At 49.9% G+C, this 18,071-nt stretch overlaps 1 protein-coding gene across 1 annotated transcript; it reads right to left on the bottom strand.

Moving 5' to 3' along the window:
• Positions 1-5,159: 5,159 nt before the first annotated feature.
• On the bottom strand, positions 5,160-13,302 carry FRMD7 (FERM domain containing 7; the record flags this gene model as incomplete). Its single annotated transcript, XM_079541717.1, has 12 exons — positions 5,160-6,200; positions 6,317-6,392; positions 6,472-6,540; positions 6,629-6,792; positions 6,880-6,975; positions 8,008-8,155; positions 8,270-8,384; positions 8,471-8,568; positions 9,217-9,295; positions 10,384-10,426; positions 10,722-10,826; positions 13,246-13,302. The coding sequence occupies 12 exons, from the start codon at positions 13,300-13,302 to the stop codon at positions 5,160-5,162; spliced, it is 2,091 nt and encodes a 696-aa protein (XP_079397843.1).
• Between the last annotated feature and the right edge of the window lie 4,769 nt (positions 13,303-18,071).

Genomic DNA, 18,071 nt, shown 5'->3' with positions numbered 1-18,071 from the left:
TGAAAGAACCTACTCAACTATTTTGTGGCAGTGCACATGGTTTTATATTTTCAGGAAATTATTTTGTAAAGAACAACTTTTAATATTGTAGTTTCACCTGTTTAATCTGATAAAAGTTGAGGTGCAGTTTTGCTTTTAGAAATAACCATTACTTTAGTTAATAGGAAGTGCGAGTACAGTATGTTTTGATGCTGTTTTGTTCCTGTGCACAGGGATGTACAGGTCTTTTGTATTCATGAGTTAAACTTTTGTAAATCACTAACAAGCTTCAGAGAAAATAGCTTTTTCACGAGCGTGTTCAAAACGTAGTGGCAAGGTTATTGCTGTAGCACCTGCTTCAACCAGCATATAGTTATCGTGCCCTGGGAAATAAACCTGCAACAGTATCTACAACGATTCTAAATTGGTACAGTATTTTAGGCAGCTCTATGATTAAATATATTTGAGAGCAATATGTCAATAGGTGCAGGTGATATGTAGCAACAGGACTGTCCTGATGTACAGTATGTGTATTACCTTTAGAACAAGTAGGAACTCGATCTTACATCGTCATGGAAGGAAAATTAAAGCAATACAGTTGAGGGGGTGGGGCTTTTGGCAATAATGGACGGAACCTGAAGTCCAATTTAATTTAATGTTTCTCCTCTGACTACAAGTACCTGGGTGGAAGGGAGCCAGAGAAGCCGAGCGTCGCATGACCGTACCTCACGAGCAGGTATAAGCGTAACACCAGCGTTCTTTGTGGTGGTGTTGTTTCTCCTGTAAGATATTTATACACGTTTTTGTTCTTAAATACATTAAATACATCGACATAATTTGTTTATAATTTTCTGGAAGTGTATTTTAAATATGTATTTACCAGTTAATATGCAAAGAGCTGAGTTATAGATATTCTTTCACACACAGGTAGTACTGTGCAGTACGGAGTGATTTTTTTCATAAAAAGTAGGTAAGACTATAAAGTTGCTTTCAGTTATATATTTATGGTACTGCTAGATGGGTAATCTCTTCTGTTTTGTTTTGGTTTTGTTCTTTTTTTTCCTTCTTTTTCAACCCAGTATGTATATTATGCTGAAGTTTTGAACTGGGATTGTTTTTCAGTACTTAGCTGTGCAACTGTTGGTGTAAATTTATTTTTTGATAAAGGCTGGGTGTGTTTATTTTATGGTTCAGACCTGCACATTTTGTTTTTGCACAAAAGTCATTTTAAAGAATCTGAAATATATCTGCCAAATATTGAAAAAGTAATGGTGTGCAAGTAAATACTGCATTTTTAGTCAAATGTTGCCATTACATCGTTTTTATATAAAGGACACTTGTGAGAGATGGTGGTTAGATATGCCAAGGACAATTATTTTCAATGGTGCCTACACTGTATAAAAAAAAAAAAAAAAAAAGAAATTACTTTTAATTCCTTGTTTTAATTTTAAGAAAGTGTTTCTGTTTAAAACTTTCATCTGCTATATAACTGAAATTCGATTAGAATTTATATCTGAGAAACAAAGTCTGGAAATAGTTTTTGAAAACAATGTTATGGATTAAATAAATATTTTTATAAATGTAAAAGCAGCAGAAGTTGTAAATACAGTTGATCTGAAGCTTTACAGAATAACTGCATCACAGAAACAAATTGTAGTGCTCCTCTAGCTTCTGTAGTTGGTAGTCTTGTAAATCTGTTTATAGATGAAGCTTATTTCAATGTTTTGGGGGGTTTTAAATGGTTTAAAAATAAATATTTAAGTTCTGTAAACTTTCACAAGCTTCTTCTGTCGTGCGTTTTGTTCTGGGTTTCTAATGGACGTGCGGAGGTGTGGAATCCCCCTGAAGGCTGGCGCTGGTTTTCGGCAGAGGCACGCAGAGCTGCGTGGGCATCCTCATCAAAAAGGCTTGGGGTCCCCCCACCCCCATGCTGTTCTTATCCTAGCAGCTGCTGTGCAGCACGGAGTGCAGCTCCAGTGATCAGCTTGGTTTCAGTCCCACAGAGGCATCTTCAGGGCCAGACAAGCGTTGGTGCTCCGACAGCCGCCTGCAGGTGTGGGAATGCGGCTGGGTGCCGTGGAGCAGAGTGCAGAAAGGCCTCAGCTTCTGTCTGCTGCACCTGTCTGCTAAATCTCATTTTAAGCACCTGCATACTAATTTCTCAGAAGTAAAAGCACGTTTTTATTCCGTGCCACCTCCTCTTAAGGTGCTTTTTTTTATGAGGCCAAGTGGAGGGGTGATGGGAGTTCTGTTGAACGTTTTAAGTGGTGGCTCTGGCCTGTGGACTCAGGGTCTTTTAATCTATGCAACTCTGTCACCAATCCTGGGTAGCTGGGAATAGTGAATTAAGGGGAGAAAGGAACATGTAGTCATACCACAAATAGGACAAGTTGCTGAACGTTGGTGCACCCTATGAAGTGGGTGGATGTATACCTACCTGTTAGGACAATGTGGAGGGGAAATAATCCATGTTGTCGTTTTCTTACAGCATCAGTCCCTTTAAAACTTCATTTTACTGCACGTGTCATTTTTGCAGTTAAGATCTCTGCTTCATAGGACAGTAACTCTTCAAGAATGGATGTCTGTGCTACTGGTTTTTAGAGGACAGCTGACTTTTTCCCCATTTTGTATTAGTTGTTGAACTGTGTAACTTAACACTGTTCTGCTGCTAGCAGATGACCAATGGGAAAAGTTACCAAAATACTCAGGCAAGAGCCATCTTGGTTGGTTTGTTAGTTGTCCAACTGTACATTGAGAAGAATTGGTATTGAAGTATAAATCTATCTTGATGAAACCCCAGCTGATTTCTCTGATACTCTTCTGTGTGGTAAGCATGTGGTATAGTGAAAGCTTGTTCTTGCACTCAGTTGGGTGCCTGTAGTTGGGTAGGAGAGTATATAAATTCTTAATGTTTGCACAAAGCTTAGTATTTGTTAAAAGCCTTGTTTTTATCACACTGTTTCATGACTTAACGCTGGAATAAAATTATTTTCTTTGCAAAGTTGTGTTGGTATTTATGCTGGCTGGCCTTATTTCACACTGTTCCAAGGAACAAAGTTACACTTAACACAGAAATGACTTAGATAGGCTGAAACCTTAGTGCTCCTCCAGAGTGATGTTCTTCCTGTGCTGTGTATGTTCTGATGTTTTATACCCTAATACACACACAGGTAGCACTGCTTGCTTGCTTAATGAGTACCTTTGCCTTTTCCTGTGTACTGATATCTTCCACCATCAGCCATTCAAATCCTTCTGTCATCCCTCCATACCCTGGTTTTCTTTTACTAGTAAAAGTGTGCTCAGTTGATATCCTTTCCTTTTTTTGGTGAATGGGGCTAAGAGACAGCATCCCATACTGTCCCATACACCCCATATTAATCCCATGGTTAAGGATTTTCTTGGTTATCCCTTTGCATTTGTGCTTACTGTGATCGTTTCTTTATCTTACCTGATTCCAGGAAAGCTGTTCATGTGATGAATTTAGTGTAAGATGTGAATTTCTATCACTTTCTCCTTTGTTCCTCCGCTGTGTTTGCTGGTCGTCATGTATGATGTGCTGAGTTTCAGTGTGCATGCTGTGTCCCAGAGCTCTGTGCTCAATGGAAAAATCCAAAAATAGCCTCCAAGTCCTTGTTTCTCCATCTCAATGTAGTTTTCCCAGCATAGTCTTGCATGCCAGAGCTGACAGTTCCTGAAGGTTTGTGCACTGTAGTTGGATGAGGATGATGTCTTTTGGTGGGACTCTGGGCAGCACCCAAGGCAAGGCTCATCTTGGCCTGCCTTTGCACAGCTCCACATGCTCAGGACCTAGCAGTGACTGCAGATTTCCCTGTGTTCTTAAGGTATGACAAATATTTAAGGGGTATTCTTTAGGGACCGTGTATAAACTTTGTAGTAGCTTACTTTTTCCCTACCCTATTATGCATGTGAACTGCATAACACCTAAATGCTGTTTCTGACGTACAGTGTGGGAAAGGGAAGAAACAACTCTTCAAGTTTTCTCTTTCTTTAGTAGAGCAATCCCAAAGCAGCATGGAGGGTGAAGGTAGTTCACAGCTCCAGCATGGAAGAATCTAGAGCAAAAGTAAACTCTGCTCTGCTATTGATCTAGCATGTTTCTTTGGGCAGCTGACCAAGAATGTGGCTGTTTTCAGCAGCACACATTGAGCCTTAGTGGTTGCTGAGACAATGAAGGCACAGAGGGAACTGAGACCAGCAGCCCTGTGGAGCACTGAGGGCTACCAGGGAGCTCTGAGGTGCAGGGGAAGGTGGGTCACAATCAGATAAGGCAAAAAGGAAACCAAATTTCAGCTGTGAACAACTGCTTTTTATTGTCCAGCTTCTAAAACAAAAGACAATGACGCTCAGTGTGAGACAGTAACCATAAACCTAGTTCTTTGTACTTCTTAATCTATTTGGTCCTTGCTTCAGCTCCTGTGTTCCTGAAATCCATTCCAGTACCTCACAGATACACTGTCCCTATTGTAGTCATGTCCTACAGCCTCATGGAGTTATTAAAAATCAAACAAAAAGTAGAAACATCTTCCTCTAACATTGTACCTCTGTAGCACCATTCTCCTGTTGGCAGATGGCCTGTAGTTGTAGGGTAATGGTCTTTTTATTACACAGGAAAAAAGAAAAAGAAAAAAAATGTGTGCAGCTGCTCTCAAGGGCTGGGAGCATGACTGCAAGGTGAGGTAGCAGGCAAGCTCTATGCTGGGACAGGGGCAGCTCTGTGCCCATGCTGCTCCCTTCTGAGGGGGATGCGTGTACTTCCCTGGGGCTGGGAAAGCAAGATGTTTATGAACTTTGATGGGGTACAGCTGCCTTTTCCTTTCCACCCAGTGCACTGATAATGACAGCAGGGGCTGAGCTCTGAGCCAGCCTTGCGAGGACTGGAGATGGTGGCTGTGGGGCTTTGGGAGAGCCCTAGCCCTTCTGCATGGTGTTGGATCCCCAGCATGGGAACAACCTGGTGACAGCAATGCGCCATCTTCCTTGTGTGCCACAGGAGATGGGTACTTCTGGACGCCCTCAGCTATCTGTTAACACATCCTCTACAACTAGCATCACTCACACAATACAAGCCAACCACCTTGTTTCACAAACAACAAGCAGGACCGCGATCCTTCAGCAGCCTTGGCTCTGCCCGGCCTCTCCTTTTGGCAGGCAAGAGGCACCTACGTGAAATACCTGGAGGCCCCCCTGCAAGTCCTCTCTTCAGCAGCACCGGTGGCCAAGGACACCTCTTCATCTTCCTCCTCCTCCAGCTGCAGGCTGCCCGAGGACAGCCGCACACGGGCCCTGGGTGCCCGCAGCACTCTGCCATACAGGGAGCAGTAGTCAGCAGCCAGGAGGTCGCAGTCGGAGTCGCTGGACTCGGTGCTGCTGCCCACATAGCGCTCAGCAGCACGCCGCAGCCCTGGCACTGCACGCTGCTGGGCCAGCACGTGCTGCAGCATGCCGGCCTGCCGGCTGCTCAGGGCTGGGCACGGACCCAGGGGCCTGAACTCAGAGCTGTAGGGGAAGCGGATGGCTTTCATGTCCGACTGACTCCAGGAGCGCTTGGGAGGCTGCTCCTGAAGGCTGTAATCGAAGGAGCGAGCCGGCTGCCTTCTCTCCCTGGCTGGGCCCACGCCGGCGCCCACAGCCCTGTGCGAGGCTTCGTGCTGCAGTTCCCCCATCCAGGTGCTGCCGGGACCCCAGTTGGCCATTTTTGTGGCCACGGGGATGCACCCACCGGCCGCTCCCTCTGCCTCCTCGCTGGGCGCATGGCACGGGGGCGGCGGTGGCCTGTCTACATAGAAGAGGAGCTGGGAGGCCGGGGCGGGTGGCAGCGGAGGGCACGGCACGTCCATGTACACCAGCGGCCTGACGCTGACCTCCCGCATGTTGCCCACTGAGGGGCTTCTGCTGCTCCCAGCAAATTTGGGGTGGGGGCGGAAGGACGTCAGGGGGTTCCTGCTGCTGAAGGGGTCGGTGGGCTCCCATGCCCGCTCCAGCTCCAGCTGGGTGTAAAGCAGGGGGAAGGCAGAGCTGCTCTTGGAGTGGGGCAGGAAGGCTGGGATCACTTCGGGCCTGGAGCGCTCCAGCTCGGCAGCAAACATCATTGCTGTGGCAGATCCGCTGTGGCGGCTGTCCAGCGTGGGCTCCGAGGTGTGCACCCCACTGGTGGTGCGGAAGGAGCCGCAGCTGCCATAGGCCAAGCGCAGCTCCTCCACCTGTGGGATGAGAGGTGGGTGGGAGCCCAGGGGCAAAGCAGGACCAGCGGTAGGAAGAAGAGCCAGGTGTTGGCTCGGCCTCCAGCTGCTCCCCACTGCCCCCCATAGGATCATACCTGCTTGGACACATCCGTCAGGAGGTCCGGGGAGGAGCGGCACTGCCTCTCATCGTAGTGGGACGCATAGTGCTTCCTGCAAGGCCGAATGCATGGATGGGTGCATGGCTCCCACCTTGGCCCTGCCACCCCATCCCCCCCCCACCTCCCAGTACCTCTCAAAGGGTAAGCTTTTCATCTTCGCCTTCTTCCCGTGCTCCAGCAGCTGCCTCTGCGTCCTCCCACTACAGCAGTGAGGATGGAAAGGTGTGAGCAGTGCACTCAGCCAGGCCCTGGGCAGCCTCACACCAAGGTTTTCCCCTGGGCCCTTACCTGTAGCGGAAACTCGAGCCCTTGCTGCACAGAAGGGCTTTGGGCTTTGACTTGGGCTCCTCGGACAGCCGGAAGAAGGCATGGTACTCCACGCATGTCTTCCAGAAAGCCTTGCAGGCATCCCTGCTCGCCATAGTGAACTCCAACGTGTCCTTGCACAGAGTCTGCATGGCAGGGGACAAGCACACGGGGCTCAGGGTGCAGGGCTCTGTTTGGCTGCTTACCCATCCAAGCCCCAGCACAGCACTTACAGCAATGTTTGCATGGAGCTTGATGAGAAAATGCTTCCTCTTGAAGCTCAGTTTGCGAATTTTGGACCAGTTGAACGTGTTAATCTTCGTATTGCCCTGCAAGGAAGGACAGAGCGTTACTGTGGGACAGGACGAGCAGAGAATACAGAAATACAACTGGGCCAGAGCTCAGCTAGCAGGTTCTGCACAAGCTGCTGCTGCAGCTCTCAGTGCTCCTCCCTGGCTCTAGGCAAAGGGCTCCAGGGGTCTGGTGTTCGGTTCTGATTTATCAGTTGGTTCCAAGAGTGGGAATTGATGTTCAGGACTGAATGCTGCCTCCTAAAGCTGAAACTGCAACAGTCCAAGAGAAAACTCACAGAAGTCACAGCAGCACCCCATCTTTTCCAGCCCACGGGGCAGGTGAGCTAATGCAGAATCTGCTCTTGAAAGAAGTGCTCAGCTCACTTCCATGCCCTTAATGCCAGCTTGGACAGACTGCAAGCACACCTCACCTTTCTTATCATTACACATTGATTTGGACACAGCCACACAGTGGGAGCAGATGGAATTGGTGCCACGCTGTACTACAGCACTGATTCTCCTCTTGGCTTTCTGGGAGAGCCCAGGCTGCCATGAGCTCACAGATGCTCCAATCATGCCTGCACACAGGGGGTGTTTACGGCTCTCAATAAATCATGGGGTCTGGCAGCACTAATTGCCAACTGCAGACCCACAGTTAGGATTTTTTCTGTGCTGGCAAGATGTTCCCAGGTTGAAGTTAGTTGGTGTGGGAGGCGAGTGCTGTTTCACACCGGCTGCGAGGAAGTCTGTATTTACTCTGCTGCTACACTGTGATTACAGCATTATGTAATTGCACAGACAGTAGATGGCTATTTTTGCTGGAAGATTACACGGTGAGCGTGCGTGACGCAGCCCTGTAACCTTTGGTGCTTACACAGACGTGCATGCAATGACAAGGGCTCTGCATGGGCACGCACTGCAGCGTGCAGCCCGAGCTGGCAAAGCACAGAGGCTGAGCCTGGGGCGGTGCCCAGAGCAGCTCCAAGGTCTCAAGCTGTGTGGGACTGGGAAGGACATGGAGCTGGCAGGGGGAGAGGGGAAGATAGGAGGATAGGAGGTGGTGCTCACCCGCAGCACCAGCACCCCCATGTGTGTCACCGCCAGGTTGATCTGCGTTCCCTCGCCGTCGCTGGCAGGGTGTGGGCGAATCCCATACATCTCCAGCTTCCTGGCCACATCCAGCAGCTGGGCATCTGACTCAGCCGGCGTCTTCCCCCTGGAATCCCAAATACACCAGGAAATGGAAGGAATTAATAAAAGGTTTTAGGATGCAGGCATGCCAGGGTACTGAGAAGCTGTAGCACTGATGGAGAGGCAGAGCAGCCCTCACCTGTGCCGCCGGTGGTAGTGCATGATCTTGTTGTCCAGGTACTCCTGGTTGGGCAGGTACCTGTGCGTGGCCAGGTGCTGCTGGTCTGTCTCCTCGTGGAAGTCACCCAGCTCGGCTGTAGGGGGGACAGAAGGAGAGCAGGGTTGGGGGCACCCTGTGCTGCGTGGCTGAGGCAAAGCCCTGCAGCCCCGCTGCCCTTACATTGCAGCAGGTGGGAGACGAGCAGCGCTGCACTCTTGTCACTGCAGGGCAGCCTCGCCAGTGCCAGGTCCTTCTTGATCTGCAGGGTGAAGAGGTACCTGCAGGGGGGACAGGAACTGCCCTGAGCATGGATATTTCTATGGGACACAGAGCCAGGTGCACCTGTGCCCCTATCCAAAGGATGGAGGGCTGGAAGGGGGAGCATGGGAGGAGCATGCAGGCCCCCCAAGGAGGATCCATCTGGGGACACCTTGAGCAGTGTGCCCCTGCTGCTCATATGGCCATTAGTAGGTTTCAGAGCTAACACTCCTTTATGCTTCGGAGGGCATCTGTGTCTCTCGGGGCTAATGTTCCGCAGAAGCACTGCATTGGTTTTATCCTTAGTTCCTGTTTGCAGTGTTTTCTGTGAAACTTAAGAGCTCGCCCTGTCCATTTCAAAAATAAAATGGAGGTTCTTCTTTCAGAACACAGCTTGAGGCAAGAGCCAGACGACTGAGAGCCCAACTGCTCAGATTGGCAGCGAGCACATTGCATTGCCATCGAGTGGATTTTGTATAAGAACAGAGCATCGAGAAAAGATACGCATTGGCGTCTTGTTTTGTACAGCACGGGGCTCTGTCAATATTTGGGATTACCACAGCAAACAGACAGGTTGGGTTGGATGATGGTAAGGAAATAAACACATGCGTAGTGACTGCAGAAACAAGGTGACAGGGCAGTGAGGGAGCACAGAACAAACACGGTACCTCGTCAGCTCCTCTCGCAGGTGTCCGGGGTCCACTGGGAAAAATTTCACCATAAATTTGAAAAGAACCTCCTTAGGATCTTAAAACACAACACCTTCATAAGTTTTCTTTCACGTGGCTCTGGAGAACATTCACAACTCTCTTCACACACACCTCTCCTTATGTTACTCTGCCCCTTACAGGTCTGGAGCAGAAGCTCTGAGCGCTAGGGCCGCCATCCTGCCCAGACCCCACCACCATGGATGGAAATAAACAAGGAGGTGAACTCCTCAATAGCATTACAGAAAACATTACTTGTAATTGTTAAGGGTCGGGAAGGGGATTTCTGCATCAGGAAGGGGTTCCTATGGGAGCAATGCTCTGGGTGTTGCCCTGGAGCGGTGCAGCTGCCATCGGGGCTGCATGTTAAACCCTCAGCAAAATCCATGGGGTTTCCCTGGCCCTTTGAGCCCTTGGGATGCACCAGCTTCAGGGGATTCCAACTGGGCAGAGCTGTTCTGTGAGACAAGCAAGAGCAAGCAGCCAAACCCAAGGCAAAGCATATGGAGGTATGAAGCCAACTCTGTGGGCACCAAGAGAGCCACTGCAGGACAGCTCCAGGACTCCCAATAGAAACACAGGGTCACGGCCCTATGCTTTTGACCACCTCCTAACCATCGTGTATTTGTAGCAAATATCATTTGGTTCATTGCAGGGGCAGGAACAGGCTGAAGGAGGGGCTGTGTTAGCACTGCTCATGCATTCAGGTCAGGCTGCGCAGCATCACCGTGCAGCAGTGGGGCCTTGGGTATGGGAGGGAGCGGGGTCACCGCGTGCTGAATGCCTTACAGCTGGGCACCTGGGCTGCAAAGAGCTGCAGATGGGAAAGGAGGGCATTCAGAAAACGATCCCCACTGCTCTGCCAGCACAGCAATGCACACACACAGCCACCCCAGCTGTTGGGATATGAACAGCTCAAGCCTAAAACATGCAGCTAGCACTTTGCAGAAACATTCCTGCAAGGGTTCATGTGTCTTTGCAAACAACCCTGCCCAGCCTCAACCCATTAAGGGAGGGCAAGTAAACGCCAGAAGGCAGAGCTCCCATCCCCAAGCACAAAGGACAGCAGAGTGCAGTGCTGTCTGGCTCCACAACGACTGAGAAGAACCTAATTCTGGCAATACTTACTTTTAATCTGCTTTGTTATGGGCTTTAGAGGCTCCAACCAGACCTGAAACAAGACAACAAAGAGTTAAGTCAGCAAACAGCACGAGGCCAGCAGAAATGAAAGCAGCAGCACCATGGTGGGATGCCAGAAAGGAGCGCTGGCCAGTGTGGGGCTATCCTGCACTGCCACAGGTGGCTATGGGTAAACCCCATGAGCAAGCTGTGGTTGTCCCCAGGGCTTTGTCAGCCTGGTTCTGACCTGCAGCTCCCATTTTCAAGGTGTTCCCATCTCCATTTTCCACCTGGTGCCCCGATGCAGGATGCTGCTGCCACGCTGTGGGCACAGCGCACACACTCACGTGGTTCCCAGCCTGGGTGCAGAACTCCAGCCCGAAGTATTCCTTCTCCACCAGGTTGAGGTGGCTGCAGGTGAGGTTGAACAGCCCCTTCCCGCAGGACTTTTGCTGGTGAGCAAATACATGGAGAAGCAACAGGTTAGCAGTGCTGACAGCATGGGGGAGGGGGATTCAGGGAGGTTGGGAAGTTGTTCATCCCCTTCCCTTCCGCTGAGGTGGGCTGTGGGTTGCTTTGTTACTGTGCCACAGCAAAACCTTACTCAGTAAATGTCTTTGTTAGATGGAACGGGACAATTGCAGCTTTATGCCACTTAGCTTGGCTCGTGGAGGTCAGATTTCTCCCCATCACTTCTCACCTTTCTTTAGGAGCTTGATAAACCGGGAGAGATCTTTCAGTCTCAGGACACCCGTTGCAGTCACCGCTGTTGGGATTGGAGCTGCAGACAGACACCTACCTGGCTGCCCCACAGCTAGGCACGATAAGCTGCAATTAGTGGTAATTAACAACACCAGAGCCTGCAGAGATCCTGCACCCTGGGTCAGCAAAGTGCTAATGAAGGAGCACCACGCTGTGACACGGGAGGCCAGAAAGCACCAAAACTAAACAGGGCAGAGAGAAAAACCAGCAAAAACTCAATTCCTAAGTTACCAACTTGGGCAGAGACACCAGGAACACAGACAGGTCGGCACAGGGGCAGCTCAGGGTTCAGGGGGGGGTGCTGTGGGTGGCTCAGGGCTCAGTAATGAGCACCTGTCACAGCCGCTGCCAGCTCTGCACTGTCAGCCTGCTGCACAGTGATAGCCTAATAACAGCATTTGCTCTGCAGCACACCCGGTTCTCCTTGAAATTACAAGATCGCAAGGCTAATTAAAAACAATTATAATGGTTGATTTCTAAGCTAGAATTTTGCAGCATGAAAGGCCTTGGCCTTTGTCAGGCGTGCGGGGAAGGCGGGCACGTCCCAGCGGGTTGCTCCCCACCCGTGTGTGGGCAGCGAGCTGCCGGCTGGGCTGCGTGCATTGCACACAGCTGCTGCACAGGGCTGGGCTGCAGCCCACGTCCCCTAAATGTGCCCTCGGTGCTGCCTGTGGGGCTGCTGCAGGGCACAGCGGTGGGGATGGTGGGAAGGAGAGGCTGTGCTCGCCGTCCCTCACCCCGTTGCAAGCAGCAGAGCAGCCCTGTGCCCACCCAGAGCCAGGCACCCACTCACTGATACCTTCCCCTGCCCCGGAGCGCTGTGTTACGCTGATCTGTAACCAGCCCTGCCATGTTTTTTCTCTGCTGTCCTTCTCCTCCCATTATACTGAAGTGCTCTCCATTGAAAAAAGCTTTCCAAACTCAGGAAGGGCTTAGGATGAGTGTCTCGAAATGCGTGCTCAAGACTTAGCCCAAAGCGGTCCCTTTCTAATGGAGAAGTCTCTAATCCAGTTCTCATTCATCTGAACCACACAGCATGAAACACACAAAGGGCCCCAAAGGGATTTCCAGGACCCTACCACGCTAAAAAAGGAAATGGCTCCGAGTCCCTCTAATGGAACCTATTTGTTGCACTATAGTGAGCAGAGGCACAGGACTGTTTTGAGCAAAGAAGAGAGCAGAGATGGATAAAATGCAGCAATATTGTAACAGCAGCATCTTTCCAATGGTCTCTCACGGTGCCCTGATCTAATCAATACGAACCCCTGGCAAACATCTGTAAGTGACCACTCTCATTTTTAAGAAAAACTCAGGTCTAAAATGCATCAAAGAAAACAAATCAGATGACCTCCGTGTCATCCCAAATAATGGAATTACTTTGCAACCCTCTTTGTGCAGAATCGCTGTCACAAAGCAACCGAACAGCGCATCCAGACTGAGCAGTGGTCTATAAAGAGAACACAAGTGCCTAAGAACTGCAACAGAACATTAAAAAATGACTTTCATATTAAACACAGCAGTCCCATAATGGATGCAGGTAAAGGTTAGAACAGATTCACTCGGATTACCTCATTCAATCAGCTGCTGTGATTAACAAAGCCCAACCAACAGCTCAGTCCCACTTCCAGCACACAGACAGGGCATCGATCACCTTCAGTTTCAGTCATCCATGTACACACACACCCCAATCCAACACCTCTGAGATCAATGTCTGACATATAAAAAGTATTTCAGATGTTCAGAGCTGATACTCATTACCCGCGAATTATCAGTGACAGCGTGCCTTGGGACACTGCCATGTAAAAACAAGATACAGTCAGCTTGTTCCTTAGCTATTCCCAAAACCACATACTTGTCTTTTTCATCCCGATGCCTAAGGAGAGATGCACGCAGACATTTCTCACCACAGGTTGTGTGGTTCAAGCTGCAATTTTCATGCTGTTCTCAGACTTATTTTTGCTTGTTGGATGCTAACACAGCAGCCAGAGAAACGAGAGCACCCCACCCCCGCCCAGAGCATCACCTCACCTTCCCCAGCATCCAAAGGATAACACCAGAGAAGCAAAAGCCATTCCTCTTTCTCTATAAGACTCTATAAGACACACTTACGTCCACTACAAAGATCTTCTGAGAGTCATCCAGGAACTGGACCTTCAGATGCAGCATCCTGGAGCCAGGCGGTCGCAGAGCCCTATTGCTGCGAGCGGCGTGCAGGGCAGAGAGCCCCCTCTGCTCGCTCACACTGCATCCTCCCCACAGCTGGGTGCAGGGCTGCATGCACAGATGGGCAGGGGAGGCTGCAGCAAGGGCACGGAATGCCTGAGAGAGGGCTGAACGGCATCGCTGTGCTGGAGGATTCTTCCCCCTGTGAACTGTGCGTCTCTTGCTATGGGAGAAGGCTGAGCGCCGACGCTGCGTGCTGATGGAGCTGGCACAGAGGCCGATAACACAGAGTTTTACAGATACTGGTGAGAAATGGGAAGGCGAAGCGAGGGCAGGAATCACACAGCTGGGTCAGGAGAAAGGGCAAAGCGGTTTTGCTGCAAAAGTGGCTGAGCAGCACTGTGCTTTGCTCTGCCTCACTGCAAGCAACCAGCCGGCCAGCAGCACTGGGGGAGCTCACCTGAGCCCCCAAAATGCTTCGTGCTGAGCCAAACCCTGTGGAACCCTTCTTGGGGATGCAGAGCAGAGCTTGGGCCTTATCCCTGATACCATCTGAAAGCTCTGAGTTGTGTCCCAGGCACAGGAGCCATGACCCTGTAACTGCAAGACAGAGAAATACTGGGACAGGAGGTCCAGGCAAACCCCCTCCTGCTGCTGTGCTGACTGTGTGCGAGCACGGCCACCTCCTGCCAGCAAGGACCTTCCCAGCTCCAGGGAACGATTCCTGGACTGCCAGTTCCTGGATTGCTGCTGGTGACAGCTGGGGACCCACGTGGGCAGGGGAAGAAAGAGGAAGCAAAAGGAAAGGCTTTCCTCCAGGCTAACTCAGCAGGCGGCTGCCAGTGAGTGCTGTTATACACAAACACCTCATCAATTTGTTGTTGGGAGAAGAGTACAGTTGTCTGAGAGGGCTGAAAAGCACCAACAACTGGCCCTAAGAGAAGCTCCTTAACTCTTTAACAAGGACAATTCTTTCTCACTGATGCCACAAGTCATTTTGGTTTGAGCACATCTCAATCGACTCAGCCAAAAGATCTGCCCTTCCTGAAACTTCTGACCCAGAACCACCCTATGGATTGAGCACAATAATGATGTGTTTGCATTTCCATCAAACTTCGCTAGCTCAGCATCAGCAAATTAGTTTGATGTTATTCTCAGAAGTCATTGCTGGGAAATAGAAGTGGTCGCACTGTGCTTTAGGTGCAGGATCATCAGCTATGAGCCACCTGCGCTTTGCCACCAGAAGGTGACACTGCAGCAACACTTCTCGCTCCAGTTTGCCCCAGTTCTCCCCAGAAGGTGCCGTGCTGAGCGTAAGGGAGAGCTGAGCAGCGTCACCCCGGGCGGTGCCAGCACAGCAATGACACCGTGACACAGTGACAGTCACCTGGAGGAGCGACAACCCCTGATCTCCCACAGAAAGTCTCCCAGTGTCACCTGCACTCCCAGATGGCTGATAGAGAAATTACCTGCAAACACAAAACTTCCTGGGAACGCTTCGTAAGACGCACTGCGACCACGCTGAAATACCAGCGTCTCTCCGTTTATCTTTTGTTCTCTATCCCTACAGAGCTGTGCTTGCAGCCAGGCTCCCTCTCGTGGCTGTGGCTGACAACAAGATGGTGCAGGTAGCAATAAGGCTTAAATCAAAATCGATGGAGTTGGAAGGGACCTTAAAGGCCATCTGGTCCAACTCCCAGCACTGAGCAGGGGCATCCGGAGCTCCACCAGGCGCTCAGAGCCCCATTCCCAAACTTGGTGCCTGCAGGGCTGAACACTCGAGCACAGCAGTACCACCACCCACCGTGCACTGAAGCACTGCCAGCTCTTTGTTGGTTTTTTCCCTCCAGATTTCACGTGTCCCAGAAGAAGGATGGTTGGACTAGATGATCTTGCAGGTCCTTTCCAACCTTGCGATTCTATGATTCTATGAAGTACTATCAGGAAGCAAAGCAGAATTTGCTTTAAGCAAATGCAGATGGTATATAAGAATCCTAAATAGCCCTACTCAGCTGTTATTCAGAATACGACAGTATCTCATTTTTAATAGGACAGTTGTGCTCGGTGAGGTTTAATTTTGATAGATCACTTCCAAGACACAAGAAAGCAATTTATACAAAAAAAAAAAAACAAAGCCTCTCAAGCAAGAGGAACACAGATGCTTCTATAGACTCGGGCACTGTTACTCAGGCATTGTTTGGCATTCAGTCATTTCTATAGGGGGATGCAGCTCCCTACATCTTTTGTAGCAGCAGAAAAACCCCAGGACTTGGCTTGGCTGTCCTCAGTTTGCACCAAGCCCGAACTCTTCCAGGCCCACCCAACACAGCCCCACCCCAAGGCAAAGCAGCGCAGGTTTACCTGCAGTCAGTACTGCCGTGAGGTCACGGTGCCCAGGCTCTGTCCTCCTCAGTGCTGTCAGATGAAGCCATCAACCCCTTCTGTACGGCTCTCTGAGTCACGTGCAGAGCTTCCCACCTTATGCTCCAAGGCAGAAAGCATCAGATGCCAGCTAGGAACTCATATTGGTTTCACCATGCAGGTGCTACACTGCAGAAACCTGAATGACAGCTGGGCAGCGCCTGCTCTCTGCTCACATAGCTCTGGCAATAGAGTTATGAAATCGTAAGCAGCAGCAACTGCTCAGCAGGGAATTAAAGGCCAGGATGGTGGAAGCCACTGCTGAGCATCGTCAAGAATGATCCTATGGCCAAAGGCTGATGCTGAGGAAGCCATCAAATTGACTCTCCAACAGTTGAAGAAGAGAATGAGTGCTAGAAGAAAATACGGACTTCTAAGGAACTATACTGCTTACTTTCATGACAGATGTGGTTTCCCTCTTGGCTTGAGACAACCATCTCTAGTTGAGTAAGCCTTGATTACATCTAGGCAAAGAAACACACGTTGACAAGGAGCCTCCAGGCTAAGGGATCAGACCCACCTCCACCACACAGACATCGACCTTGCGTCTTGGTAATGTTTTCCCCCCTGGTAGCTTCTCATCTACAGCTCCCTTCCTTTAAAGACCTCTACTAGCTTTATCAAGGCCCACCAAATTCCAAGCATACAGCTCAATTCAGAGCTGCAGTTGAGTGGAAGTCATTCTTTACAGCAGGAAGGAGAAGACAGCAGAGCAGCATCCACCTGAAGCTGGGAGCTTGCTGCTTTTGTAGCGATCCAAAGCAACCTCTATCCCACGGTTCCTCTTCCAGGGCCTTCCAGCAGAGCGTGCTAGCTGCAAGGCAGACACGATTTAAAGAACAGGAAACATTCACACACCATGACTGGCAAAAGGTTCCAACGGGATGTTCATAAAACCTTTCTAAGTTTGTCTTTTTGGCTTCATAAAAACAATTCAGTGTTCTGATGGGTGAGAAACAGCTGACGTAGTTAAAACACTTGTTTGGAGAGGTAACTAACAGACATTTCCCCAAAAGGAGCCACTCAAAGGTGGACTGCAATACACTTCCAAACAGCCTGACCACAGGGAAAAGCCCTGAAGCTAAAATCTTTATTCAAACCTATTTTAAAGCTACATTTGCATTTCTGAGCTTAAACACAGTGCATTTGGCTTGTCCGTGCTAATTCCATCCAATGGAAACCAGTGCCAGGATCAGTATGGTGACTGGGGTCGTAGGGACACAGGGCCTCAGGGGACTTGGAGAGACCCTGCACAGCAACCCAGCACAGCCAGGCAGGGCTGGGCGCACCACACATGCTCCTTCATCCAGCCAATGCTCATCCACTGTTATCTTCAAAAATGCCCCATCACCTCCAAACGCACATCACCCCCGCACTTCAGCCATCCTGACACCTTTCTCTCACTTCCAACAGTTTCACCGAAAATTCAGTTTATTTCTTCTTGCTTTTCCGCAGTGACCACAGCCATTGCTAATTTGCATTTAAGAATAAATGTCTAAGGTCTCTTACAGTGGCAGGATGAATCCCAGGCTGACAACGATCCTGCCTGGCAGTTCCCAAAAGGACAGGTAGCCCTTAAGGAACGCCACAAACACCAAGCAGCACAGGCATATCACAAAACAAACATTAAAAGCACACATGTCCCTTCAGTGAGGATTAGTTCAGGTTCCTGCATCACAAGAGACCCCCACCAATTACTGCAGATAGCTCCAGATTTTTGCAGAGCTCGAAGAGAACCACAGCTTTGAGAGAGGACCAGAGGCAAATTTCAAGTGTTGATTCCATACTAAATGGACACGTTCTGAGAAGAGCAATGCACTTCACTCTCTACAATCCCGTAATTAAACTGCATCATCGCTGCCAGCAAAGCTATTATAAGCTCAAGGCTGCCCTCAACAGAGCCAACAAATAACTACAGCGGGATTTAACCTTCGAATCCAGCGCTGCTGTTGCTGATACACAGCTGAGAGTTCACCTCCTCTGCTCCTTGCAGCTCTACGGACCGGGCAGAGCCAAAAACGGCTGCTTGTAAAATAAAAGCCAATGATTTCACTTTCGCACCGCGTGGAGCACAGGGGGGCAACCCTGTTTGCCCATGGCCTCCTCAGCTGCCACCCCAATGCACGGCCGAAATGCCCACCTCTGCACCGCAGGACTGCTGACTGGCCAGCAGGGAGAACTCAAACCGATGAAAGCACATTGTTTTAGAAGCCGTATCTCATTTTAATGAAGACCAGACACTCGCACCTCGCTCACAGCTGTAATTACAGCAGAGCTGACGGCAGATAACAGCTCACACCCGCCAGGAGGTGCGGCGGCCGCATCGCACCCCACCCACGCCGCTATCTGCG

The sequence above is a fragment of the Tetrao urogallus genome (genome assembly GCF_951394365.1).
Source record: "Tetrao urogallus genome assembly, chromosome: 13".
Classification (NCBI taxonomy): domain Eukaryota; kingdom Metazoa; phylum Chordata; class Aves; order Galliformes; family Phasianidae; genus Tetrao; species Tetrao urogallus.
Note: the sequence above shows the minus strand (reverse complement) of the source record. Positions and strands in the feature narration are given on the sequence as shown.